This window comes from Euprymna scolopes, chromosome 26 (assembly GCF_053919585.1).
Source record: "Euprymna scolopes isolate OS-2025 chromosome 26, ASM5391958v1, whole genome shotgun sequence".
Taxonomy (NCBI): domain Eukaryota; kingdom Metazoa; phylum Mollusca; class Cephalopoda; order Sepiida; family Sepiolidae; genus Euprymna; species Euprymna scolopes.
The window spans coordinates 79,912,304-79,925,985 of NC_136507.1; the positions used below are offsets into that span (position 1 = coordinate 79,912,304).

At 34.9% G+C, this 13,682-nt stretch overlaps 1 protein-coding gene across 2 annotated transcripts in view; it reads right to left on the reverse strand.

The window, feature by feature from the left end:
• LOC145248214 (neuronal acetylcholine receptor subunit alpha-10-like) overlaps positions 1-13,682 on the reverse strand; it is a 451,727-nt gene that overhangs the window by 69,841 nt on the left and 368,204 nt on the right. For both annotated transcript variants that reach the window (XM_080110079.1, XM_080110080.1), the window contains exon 3: positions 11,018-11,172. In XM_080110079.1, coding sequence (XP_079966205.1) covers positions 11,018-11,172 — 155 coding nt within the window. The remainder of the gene's footprint in view (positions 1-11,017; positions 11,173-13,682) is intronic.

A 13,682-nucleotide genomic window follows, 5' to 3' on the forward strand; every position in this document is an offset into this window, starting at 1 on the left:
TATACACTCAATAACCCTTATCCTCAAGTAACCTCCGGGCCTTGATAAGTGGTGATTCCTATGTGATAAAAAAAGAAAAAAGCGCACTTTCTTACACCTCGGGAGTTTTCGGGTTGCTCTCTGCTATAGTCGAACTATTTTCTTTTTAGCTTTTGATTAACAACTGGTAAATTGATTGGTAAATTTAACACGTGTTAAATGATGACCTAGATTAGATTATTCATAATATTGCGTTTTTCTGTTTTCCTAATTCGCCACATATGTGAGGTGCCATCGATAAGTTTCCAGACTTTTGCCGTATGGCCACTTTTATTGATAGTACAGTGATGAAACTCTAGTCCCCTGCGAAGTAATCTCCCCCGGCTGCAATGCACTTGTACCGTTCCAACAACTTCTACAAGGTCCCATAGATGTCCTCTTGTCTGAGTGTGTCAATGACCCTCGTCACAGTATCTTTCATCTCCTCAATTCTCTCATAACGAGAGCCTTTAATGCTTTCCTTGGACTTAGGAAATAACCAAAATTCACAAGGAGCAAGGTCTAGACTATAGCGAGGATAAGCAACTGTTTTGGTACGCGTCTTGCTCAATTACTCTGTGACAAGGATACAGTGTTGAACTGGTGCATTCGCGCAAATCTTCCGCATCTTCAGTTCCCCACGAATAATTGCGCGTACAGTTCCCACACTGACATCAAACTTTGTCTCTATAAAGACATGACGGTCCTTATCCATGAAATTCTGTATTTCGTCAATCAACTCTGGTGTTCTGACTTCCATACTCCTTTCACACCATTCCTCATCTCTCACAGACTCCATATCTTCCCTGAATCTCTTATGCTACTCATAAAATCGATTCATGCAAGATGGTCCAGGAGCAGTTTCCATACTAAGGCATTTTTTCCCAAGTTTAAAACAGAATTTTATTGCATATCGTTCTACTAAAGTGTCATCACGTCCCAATTACATTTTTGAAATTCATCATCTGTGACAATCAGGCTTTTGTAAGGTGTATTCCAGTTCCTGCTGTAGCTGTTCATTTGAACTTAAAATTAAAAAAAAATTGAGCAGTCATCTCACAAAAAATATAGCAATAACATATTGAATTTTCAAGAGTCTACGACAATTTTAAATACCCGTACAAAAACGTCTGGAAACTTGTTGAAAGCACCTCGTATATCCATAATCGCCAGCGTGAGTGTTGATACCTTTCCAAAAAACGCAACTACGGGCATTAATATGCTATCCAAGCCAGGATCAACGCTACAATAATACGCCGATTTAATCTGTGCATTTGATGATTAAAACGCTTTTTCAAACGGAAGCGTGACATATCTACGACAGACAGATCAACTTATAGGCATGCGCAGACTCCTGTAAAAATAAATTTGTAAGGAAAAGAGAGAAAGAAAGCATTCTCGAGTTTACAAAATTAAAATTCGCCATGCATGGAGTATTGTTGCCACATCTGGGCTGGTGCATCTACAACATGTCGCTTCCTTTTAGACAGAATTATAAAAATAAGTGTCCAATCTACTACGTCCGTCACTATCGGTATAATCACGTTGACCTACCAGTTTTCATTAGAACACCGAAGTTAAGCAACGTTGACTCTGGTCAGTACAAGATGAATGACCATTTGGGAATACCAGGCGCTGTATGTAGGAGGATGTCGACATCTCTCCGCAAGTACTGCAAAATCCTAATGGTGTCATCACCTTTAACCGAGATATACACGCGACTGGAAACCGCTTCTGAACCTAATATTCCCATATAACTTCCTCTTTTGAAAGAAGCCGGTTCAAACCTCCTTGGGTCAATGCACCCCACACATACTATCGGTCAAGGTTCAACCCTCTCTCCTATGGCTGCAATGTGGCATTCTTGTGCCTTTTTTAATAAGTACTTTAATGCAATGTGCGCTGATGAACTAATAGCAGTCGGCATACATATTCTCGATAAGCAGCAAGATCTCACCACTTCACTGTTGATGTCTCTAGATGCTGAAGAGCCTTCTACTCTAATAGTTTCTTCCCTCGGACTGCTAGACTTTGAAATTATTTTCTCGTGTCTTGCTTTCCTGGCTGTACTAACATGTAGAAGTTTAAATGCAACGCGAAAAGACATTTTCCTGCTAAATTCCCCACATAGTTACCTGCAGACATGATTACAATTAGTTGGCTCTCGCATCCAAGTTTTAACACGCCTTGATTGTGGTAAAAAGAGTTGAAGAAAACATGACGCAAAGAACATCGGAATGAGAAGAAGAAACGAAATGAACATTTTTGACAAGATGGCGGAGAAGATTATAAACCAAAAAAAATATATATAGCGGAGAAAATTATGAACAAAATTAATAAAAAGATGGCAGAGAAAAAGTTTATGAACAAAAAAACAACAAAAAAAACAAAAGAAAAAGTGTCAGAGAAGAATATATTATGAACAAAAAGAAAAAAAAAGATGGCGGATAGAATATTATGAACAAAAAAAAATAGGAAAAAACATGGCGGATAATAGATTATGAATAAAAAAAATGACGAAGGAAAATATGGACAAAAAGAAAAAAAAAGAAAACGAAGAAAATTATGAACACAATATTAAAAAAGACTAAGATAGCGGAATAGAAGAATATAAACAAAAGGATGACGGAGAAGAAAAACATGAACAAAAACACCAAAAAGAAGATATCGAAGAAGAAGTATGTGAAAAAAATTGAAAAGAGAGCAAAACGTTTAAATAACACTAGATACGAAATAACAAAAATAGGGAAGTAAAAAAAAAAAAATGAGGAAGAATTAAAAACGACAGATGACAGCAAAGAGAATAAAAGCAATTGTCTGTTTATCAACTGCCACGACGAAATAAAGAAGCGAGAGAAAACAAAAAATGGCAGCATGTCGATGGCGCCAATAAAAAAAAAAACAGAAACGGAACAAAGCCGACGCAAACTGTGATCATTCATTTAAAGGCGGTGAAGTCATTTTTTGTTGATTGTAAATGAAAATAAATAAAACGACTACAAAAATATTCGTCCGTTCTTCATTCTGAATGGTGTTCGTTGTTGGCGCAGCGAATTTACGCAAAACGCCATGTTGTCGTTCTTGAATGTACGTGTATCTATATATTAATACGATAGCGTGTGTTATTTTGTGTGTCACGCTTACATCTTTTTTCTTCCGACTGTCGTTTGATTGTTATGACCTTCACTTTCTTGTATTAAATAATTTTACCAAGAATTATTCATAAGTTTTGGTTTCGGTTTCGATTCAAACTGATGCACCCAAGTTATATGAATATATACATATATATTTTTTTAAATTACAACTTTATAATATATAAGAATCGATAAAAAAAATTGGTTCCATAATAATTTGTACGAATCGGCATGAATAAGAATATCATATTAATGCGTACTGTACGAACAGATTACGCCGGGTGTCCCTGCTAGCTTAAATAAATATTTTGCAGTTTTAACAAAAGAGCTACAATAATATCAGGGCGTCTCAATTTACGCCGAACATTCATAGAATGGCAACATCAATATATTACATATGAAAAAGTCCGCTATGGAATTTCCACAGGTCACGCTAGTATATGTTAATTCATTTAGCTAAATAGATGTAACCGTCACGAATTTCGCCCTGCTTTTTTTTTTAAGATGAAGCTATTTTTGCAATACTTATAATCACTTATCAAGGCCCAAAGGATACTCAATGATAAGGATTAATGAGAGTGTTTGTTTTACGCAACCATACTATGTAAAGATTAGAGACCATGCGTGAAAGAGTAGAATTTGATTATTTAAGAGGTAAAATCCACAAATATTTTTTGGCATTGAACTTGTAGACGAATATATTATAGTCAGTCCTATTGTATTAGGGTTTTACAGAAGAGAAGTTCTTAGAAACAAACCCTGTTCGTGGAAGTTGGTTCAACAAATTTACTCAAAACGATTTGTTGCCTTCCTCGAATGTGCGTTCATGTATATATAAATTCATTTAGCTTCTGTTGAATGGATGCGACATGGCGTTATTTGACGTGTAATATACACGTGGCATACTTGGTTCCGCCTTCTCTAATAGGGAAATATTTTTGTAATCCTATTAACGCATCAATTACCAAGGCCCAAAGGCTACTCAAGGAGAAGAGTTAATGAGATTGCTAATTGGTGTCTCTGTGTATGTATAGGTGTTTTTCTACTCTACGTGACTTACGTACTCTTATTTTATTTACTATTAATCTATTTTTTACTGAAATTAAAGACACTATGATGTAACATAAAACGAAATATTGAAACGAAATATTTAATTTTACCGATGCCTAATTTGATCAAGAAATTTTATCTCTCCGAATGGCAGTTATTTTAAAGCAAATGACTGAACTAGGAATCGGTCAATATATTTTGGAGTTAGTTCTAGGATTGACAATGCGTTTAAAGCAGGTTGAGAGCGGGTTGCGGAGTCTAGTGTTTGCGACGTTTTACGAAAGTCCAGTGAAGGACAGTTGCCTGTTCGACACAATTAATGACAGTTGAAAGTTTGACAATGTCGAACGCAGTGTGAGGCTTGAGACAAATGGAGAAATGAATTGATCAACCAAATGAGAACCATGGCCTCGATAATAAACTGTGAGTCTTAGCATGTAGAAGGGTTAGGGTTAGGGTTAGCATGTAGAAGGATTAATGGTGTCACACACACAGAGTTCAACTAATATTTGCATTAAGCGTTGGAGTCTGTGTTTTCTTTTGCGTCTCTTGTTTTATTTTATTGTTTTTAATAGTTGGATGTAAAAGAGCGCGGACGCGAGTATGCAAATGGCCGCGAAATGATGTCACCTGTCGAGAAAAAGAAAGACTATAAAGAGGAGAATCATGTGAGCTTCGCACAACCTTAACGAGAAGTCACGCGTGTCGGGGGGGGGGGGGTGAGGAAATAAATGCCGTTGTTACACGAAAACAAAATGAGTTCAAGTTATTGTCTTGGTCTCATTTGTCGACGTAGATTGTATACAACGTGTGGGTCTCGTGTGGATCCCGTGTGTAAACGTGTGTACAATGTGATAGTGAATAATTGTCCCCCCCTCAGCAGTCGCCAATGTGTGAGAGACTATGACACTGACACTCCTTATCCGTGCCTAAATCAAAACGTAGATTCCACGAACAGGGCTTCTTTCTTAGAAATGCACGCCTGTGGAACGCTGTTCCGCTTGCCTGTTTCCCTCCCGATTTCAACCTGGATGTCTTCAAGCCCAACACAAACAAATTCCTTATGAACCGCCCCTCCCCCAAGTAATGACACCTTACCAATTCTCCAATACTATTGCTACACTATCCCTTTGATTACTGTCCACACAATAACCCTTATCCCCGAGTGGCCATTGGGCCTTGATATTTGGTGATCTCCATGTAAAAAAAAAATAAAAATAAAAAAAATAAGACGCAGGAGAAGATGATTATGGTACACAACGTTAGGATTGCCGATTGTTGTCGGGCGGGGTTGACACGTGCTTTTATTACAAAATATTTTCATATTTTGTTGAAAATATTTTGTAACAATAAACAAAAAGAGAATTAATTTCATCAGGTAAAATACTATCAAAAAGATTAAGAAATGATGGGTGAAAAGAGCAACATTTAAGTACGTAAGAGAACAGCTCTACAAAGTTTTTGCCGTTAAAATATTTTTTTCTTTTTTGCTTGGTTGAACTCAATGAATGAGAGAATAATGCATTCAGAGAATTGCTATTTCTTATATCTCTTTTATGTTCATTGAACCTTTTCTCTAATCTACGTTGGGTTTCACCAACATATCTATGATGGCAATTTTGGCAAGGAACAGTGTATATGCCTGTATTGGAAATTGTTTTGGCCTTGAGATGTTTTGTTGTTATTAATGTTTGTTTTATAGTTTGTGATGTGGTTTGTACGCTTGGAATAGCTAGTTTGTTAGAGTGTTGTAAATTAGTGTGTTATTGGTGTGTGTAGGTAAAAGAATATATCTGTTTATGAGAGAAATGCTTGATGTATATGATTTTTGTTTATTTACACCGGAAAATATTTGTGTGGCTAGGAATTCCATCTCAATATCTTTCTTTCTCCTCTCTCTCTCTCTCTCTCTCTCTCTCTCTCTCTATATATATATATATATATATATATATATATATATATATATATATATAGAGAGAGAGAGAGAGAGAGAGAGAGAATGAGAGAGAGAGAGGGAGAGAGAGAGAGTTATGTAAGTTTTTGAAAGAGAAGCTCAACACAGTATTCGTTTATAAAAAATATCAAAATAAGAGCGTAATATATACCTATGTATGTTTTAAAGAAAATAAGAATAGCATCGGTACCGTCGGTTTTAAATCTAAAACAAAGGGGAATAATATCTGGTCGCCAGGGAAACAAATATAGTCAGGGACTGAATGAAATCCGACATAGGCAACCAGATATTACTACCCCTTTTTTTTGGAATTGGAAACCGATGCTGCCGATATATATATATATATATATATATATATATATATATATATATATATATATATATATATATATATATGTATGTATATATATATATATGTATATATATATATATATATGATTAGTTTTTTTGGAAAAAGAATTCCAGCAGAGTGCTCAATTAAAAGGAAAATCCAAATTGTAAGAGCGTATTTATATTTTGTGTACAGAAAGTTGTTAGTTGAGACAGATCATTGATACCGTCGGTTTCAAGCCCGATAATAAGGCCCGTTTAAGGTATCCTTATCAAGCTCTCTTCAGCGAATATTGGCCAAAGAGAGCTTGATAAGGATACCTTAAACGGGCCTTATTATCGGGCTTGAAACCGACGGTACCAATGATCTGTCTCAACTAACAACTTTCTGTACACAATATATATATATATATATACACGCACGCGCAATACATATGCAATTATATTTACACACATTTAAATATATTTATAAAAGTGAAATTATCTGTCTGTGCGTGTCATTGTGTGTATGTGTGTGTCATTGTGTGTACATTTCTCTGCCAAACTACTCTGTCAATTTTCAGTCTACAGACTCGATATTTGACATAAGGGGTATTACGATTTGGGAAAATCTTTATAATCGGGTTGCCAGAAATTTGGCTGTCAAGGGGTCAAAGTTTCAAGTTTGAAAACTCTACCAAACCCCTCCGCCAATTCTGGGGTCTAAATACTTGAAATTTTAAATGTAGGTTACTTGGACATGCATCAAATATTTTTATTTGATTTGAGCCCTAAAAATAAATGTTATGGGGTCAAAGTTTAAAAACATTTGATCTCTGCGGTCTCTACCAAATTACTCAGTCAATTTTGGTCTAAGCATTATAAATTTTACATAAAGTGTATTCAGACATAGGGCACGCTTTTTAATCGGTTCTGGGCCGAACTGCCAAGGGGTCCAAGTCCAAAAAATTTGATCTTTGTGGTCTCTAGCAAAATGTTCAGCCAATTTTGGGTCTAAACATTTAAAATTTTGCATAAAGGGTATTCAAACATTCAGCAAGTTTTTAATAAGTTTTTAGGCGAACATTTGGCTGCCAAGATGTCAAAGTTGAAAGAGTTGAGCTTTTCAAACTCTATCAAATAACTCTGTTAATTTTGCGTCTAAACACTTGAAATTTTAGATGTATTTTACCTTGACATGAGTCAACCTTATATATATATATATATATATATATATATATATATATATATATATATATATATATATAAAATAAAATTCTTTTATCTTTTATATGCACATAAAGTTATGAACAGTACATAAGGCCCGAGCCAAGCCGGGTTACACTGCTGGTATACATATAATTCTATTAGACTGTATATGCTCGGAATGCTTTAGATGTATTATTTCTGGGATTTTTACCTTTTATAAATAAAAATAATTATCCATTATGATTGGTACGTAATAATTGATTAACGCTTAAAGAAAATTATTAACCTATATATATATAACTACCCTTCAGTGTTTTGACATCGTCCGAATACCTAAGCTCGATTTGTTTAATAAACCCGATAGGCAAATATCCTAGAGCTACTTTAATATTTAGTAATGTGATTGATAATTTAAAATTCAAATTAGAATTAAAAATTAAACATCTGTTTCATAAGAAGGAACCACAACAAAGTCAATAGCTTGTACGATCGTTTCGGAAACGACTGTACAAACTATTGATTTTGTTTTTGTTCCTTCTTATGAAACAGATTTTTAATTTTTAATTGTAATTTGAATTTTAAATTATCAATCACATTACTATATATATATATATTTAGCGAGAAAGTCCCTTATATATATATATATATATATATATATATATATATATATATATATATATATATATATATATAAGGGACTTTCTCGCTATATATATATATATATATATATATATATATATATATATTTAGCGAGAAAGTCCCTTATATATATATATATATATATATATATATATATATATATATATATATATATATAAGGGACTTTCTCGCTATATATATATATATATATATATATATATATATAGCATATATATATATATATAGCAAAACTGGTAATTAGTCAAAACCCGAAGAAGGTGCTCAATAGTATTGCAGAGCAAATATATATATATATATATATATATATATATATATATATACATTATTACCGTTTTATCTGTTTTAGTTACACATGTTTCTGCCACCGGATCGTATTCACGATCCAGCAACTTCGTCAGACTTAAACACCCCTTCTGTCTTCTCTCTCCACCTACCCCTCTTCATCTATCTCTCTCTATGTCTGTCTCTCTGTCTCTGTCTCTGTCTCTGTCTCTCTCTCTCTCTCTCTTCTCCATACACTCGAAATCCGTGTCTATCTGGCTAAAGTTTTTAAACTCAACTTCACCCGTGTTCGATGTTTTATTTAATTAGTAAATCTTAAAACATAAATGCTGTCAGATCAAAATTGAGATCCCGCCTCTTTCCTTTTTTTCTTTCATCGTCTTCTTCTAATATTGTCTTTCCAAAACATAATAATCACTTCTGTTCAAGTCTGACGAAGTTGCTGGATCGTGAATACGATCCGGTAGCAGATACATGCGTAACTAAAACAAATAAAACGGTAATAACACACACACACACACACACACACACACACACACACACACACACACACACACACATATATATATATATATATATATATATATATATATATATATATATATTCACTTTGAAGTGAATTCCACACCCGAGACAAGGCCCAATCATCCGAGACCACATTTGCAAGTTAATACTCGATCTGCTGAACGGCATCACGCCAGAAAAAATAATCCTAAACGACGGATCGTGTTCATTCTGATTTTTAATTCCTTTTCACTAAAAATGCGCATCCGCACATAACAACCGCCCTCTCGCAGCATAATTTTCTCGAGATCCCTCCTTCGAAGAACGAAAACCGATAAAATAGCGGCAAACCGGAAAGAGTAATGGTTCCATGAACAAAGCTTCTTTCTGACCAAAAGCGTTTTTCAACAGACTATTTGGAACCAAAATATTTTGCTCATGAGCAATTTGGTAAAGGGAGAACATTAGTAAAAGCACTAATGTTTCTATGAGTTAAAGAGTGTTAATTATACTCGTAGGAGTCTAGTTAAATACAAACACACATATAAACTATCTGTTCATATAAGGTTAGGCATTTTTACCTAAATCAATCTATAATATACATCTCATCTGTTTGTTTAAATATATATATGTTTGTATGTATGGTAGTATGTATGTATGCCTAAAAATCGACCAAAGCGACAGATTTTCATGAGATTGGTATCGTTTTGAAGATCGACCCTTCGGACGACAAATATCGAAAAATTGGCTAAAAACATTTATTCCTTCAACCTCAACTGGACACTTTTCTACAGCGAGGGGTCGCCTTTTCGCCTATATTTTTCGAATGTCATCCCCGCTTTTCGATTGACTAGCCTTAATTTAAACCTTCGCCACTTCCGGTTTGGCGATGGATGCAACGGCAAAGACGTCACGTTTTTTTTCTCACGTTCTTTTCCTCCGCGGTACGAGGTCAAGCCTGCCTGCCTACAACCACTTTTTTTCTCAACACACACCTCAGAACTCCCGGGCAACGCCGGGCACCAGGCTAGTATAACGCCGAGCACCAGGCTAGTATATAATAAACCTTATGTTCAGAATCCTTATTCAATTCATCAAAATCCATGACACGTTTTTCCTCGACTAATTCTTTTACTATCCTTTGCAAATGATTCAAATTTTAGTATGTTATTATGGATGATAACGTCCACCAGTTGTCAAAATTTCAGCTTTTCACACTTGTTATTTCTAGCAAATATTAGGTTTTAAAATTGTGTCCTTTAGTTTTGAACGCTACTATATATATATATATATATATATATATATATATTTCTGTGCAAATATACTTTATTTCCTTATAATATATGCCTATCCTTATTTAAGAAGCTCAATGTAATTACAGAGCAATATAATGAATAAATGACAAAAGTCTACATTCCAAATTTCATGATATTGACTTACAATTTTATTCCTTTAAACCAGTTGACATTTACAATTCTTGACAGTGTCTGTTCCGTAGCACAAAATCAATCACTTAATCATTATATCAATCAGTGAATCTATTTTGCCCTTAACTCATCAGAAGAAATATCAACAATCGATCCATCAAAAGAAATAAAATGCATTTTGACATCATTAAAATCCGAAAATTGAAGAGAACCTGTAAATACCTTATATGTTTGCATTGAGCCATTTTGAATAATAATTATTATAGTAAATAATAATAATAATGATAATAATAATAATAATAATAATAATAATAATATATATATATATATATATATATATATGTGTGTTAGCCATCTCTGTTAGCCAGAAATATAGCCAGAATATATATCTCTATTAGTTATCAGCCAGATTCGCTGTTAGCCAAATACATTAGCTACCTCTGTTAGAAAATTAACGAAGTCAAACTTACAAGTTGTAGAGAACAATATCTGGTTTCCATAATTTGTCAATCGGAACCAAAATTTTCGCCATTTCTCCGTACTTTTTTGAATCCCACATGAGTCGTCGGTCGTTCCACGTCTTCGACATGTATCCCCGGATTCTCATTTTCATCTCGTGTTCATCCTAGAAAAATACAAGCAACCAATCAGAATTAAAGCATTTACAGAAAAAAATAAATAGAATAAACACATACGGAAAACACCGAACCCTGGCTTTATCAGGCGAAAAGAAAAACAAAACAAGTTGGAATCGTTATATTCTACAGGAGATTTCAATCTATATATTGCGAACTTTTCATTAATCCATCGAATACGTATACAACGTAACATATAACATTTTACTAGTACGAAAACAAACAAATTATAAGATGGTTTACATTTTTTGGCCCCCCGACAAAAGAAGGGTGGACCTGTAAAATTCATCCTTGTCCGTTCTTCCGTTCCTACTTTTCCCAATAACTACACCTTGGAATTTTTTGTAAATTTTGCACAAACATTAAACATGATACAAGTAAAAAAGTAACAGAAAGTATTTTCTGGGAAAACTCCGTTTTCACCTCCCAGGTGTTCCTTTCGGGTTAAAATGGCTAAAATTGCCAATTTCGGGTTAAAATTGCTCAACTTTTGTGCTTATATAACAAAAATTGATGCCTTGGATTTTTATAAAATTTTCTTAAAAGTTGTAACTAACTAATTTCTATATAATTTTGTTTGTCTATACTTCGCGATAACTCTTGGGTGTGCCACAGGAGCTCTTTTAGGACTAATAATAACACTCCATTTTTGGGACTATTTTACCATATTTGTCCTAAAATTTCTGTGTATGTCTATTTAGCAGTTTTGCATGGTGCTGAATTCAAATTTACATATGTTAAGGTCTCGGGGACTTTGGGAGCTAAATGGGGGAAGGGAATGATGGACTTAATCATTTCTTTCTTTGCATGATGTAGAACTACAAATTTACATATGCTAAGGCCTAAAACTGTACAGTTTGTTCATTTTCATCAGGAGTTTAGTCCCTTGGTGACTTTTAGGACTAAACGGAGTGGCGGGGACAAATGCTAAACTAAGTCATTTTTTTATGCCTCGTTCACTGCGCACGCACGGGGGACCATGCATACTTCATTTGTTTTATTCCATTTTCACCCCAAACACGGCTCCAGTGCCACTTTGAAGTGGGGGGGGGGCTACTATCGGGGACATAAGTTGCAGGGATACTATGTAGGGAGTTGAGCAACGAGATGTCCGTTCACATAACACTTGAACTTCTGCATTTCATTACAGTTGGGAAAGCAGAAACGCGAGACGGATTTCCAAAGTCTGGCAGTTCTGTGAAAGAAACTATTAGAGTAGAAATCTTTCTTGCATTTGGGGATCTCTACTGTATAGGGGTGGGATTTTGCTGCTTGTCAGCTTTCTCGGGAGTATTTACGTTTAAGGAGTACAGGAGTTTGTAGTTCGTCGGAGCATTCACCATTAAAACACTTGTAGACAGAGGGATGCAACATTACGTCGATGGGACAGAGGTTGAAGCTTTTTTGACAGTTTTGGGACCTGTCAGGTTGGCGATTCTCTTTTGGACCCTGTCCAGGAGCGAGAGACTAGTAGCAGATGCACTATCCCAAATGTGACAACATTACTCCATACATGTGCGAATGGTGGCCTTATATAGATATAGGATACTTTCAGGTGTAAGTAGCTTTCTAGCACGGTAGAGAGATCCCACTTTCTTCGCAGCAGCATTGGCAATGCTCTCAATGTATATGTTCCAACTCATGCTCCCTGTGAACGTTAGGCCAGATAGTCCCAATAACGAGGAAGTCCAACGCAAAAAAGGTTCAAATTATATTTGATTCATCCTGGCAAACGTCGAAATACATTTCTGATTTTTTTTTAGATAAGGATTGATTATTTGTACTATCTGAATCCTTTTGACTGCTATTCTCATCGTGAGTTTTTTTTTTTACAACGTTTCGATAGATGTAATCTCCTAAATTCTTCAGATGTATCTTGTCGGACTTGAGAATTTTTCTGTTGAATACAGGAATTTCAAACGGAACCTTTAATTAATCCAGAGGAGTAGCATTCTTTCGTTCCGTCAGCCATGACTGAGTAGAAATCTTATGTAATTCGCACTTGTATTTTGAGTGTTGCCCGCACTTAGAAGAAGAGTATAACTTTACAAGTTAATTTTACAAATAAACATCAATCAATCAATCAATAAGGGTTTTATCACTCAATGAGGAACCCCTCCCTGGACTTTAGCCATCTAACTCTGTCCCGAGCTATCCGCTGTCATGTGGGACCCATGTGTTGCATCAGGTCTTCCTTTTGGCCTCTTATGTTCAGGAGATATCCCTTCTGTTGTCCTAATGGACCATCTGTTGTCATGTTGTCTGGCTACGTGCCTTGCCCATCTGTGTTTGTGACATCAATACTGCCATCAAAACATCTAAACACTGATTGCCAAACAAATAAATAAATTATAAATAAATTTATTTATGGCCACCTTGGCTATAAAGTTGATGTTCATTTTACGTTAAATTAAGATGGAAAAGTGATCCCTTACTTAATAATTGCTTCATATCTTAGAAACTAATCATCAGTGCAGGGTGCTACGATTAACATCGGTCG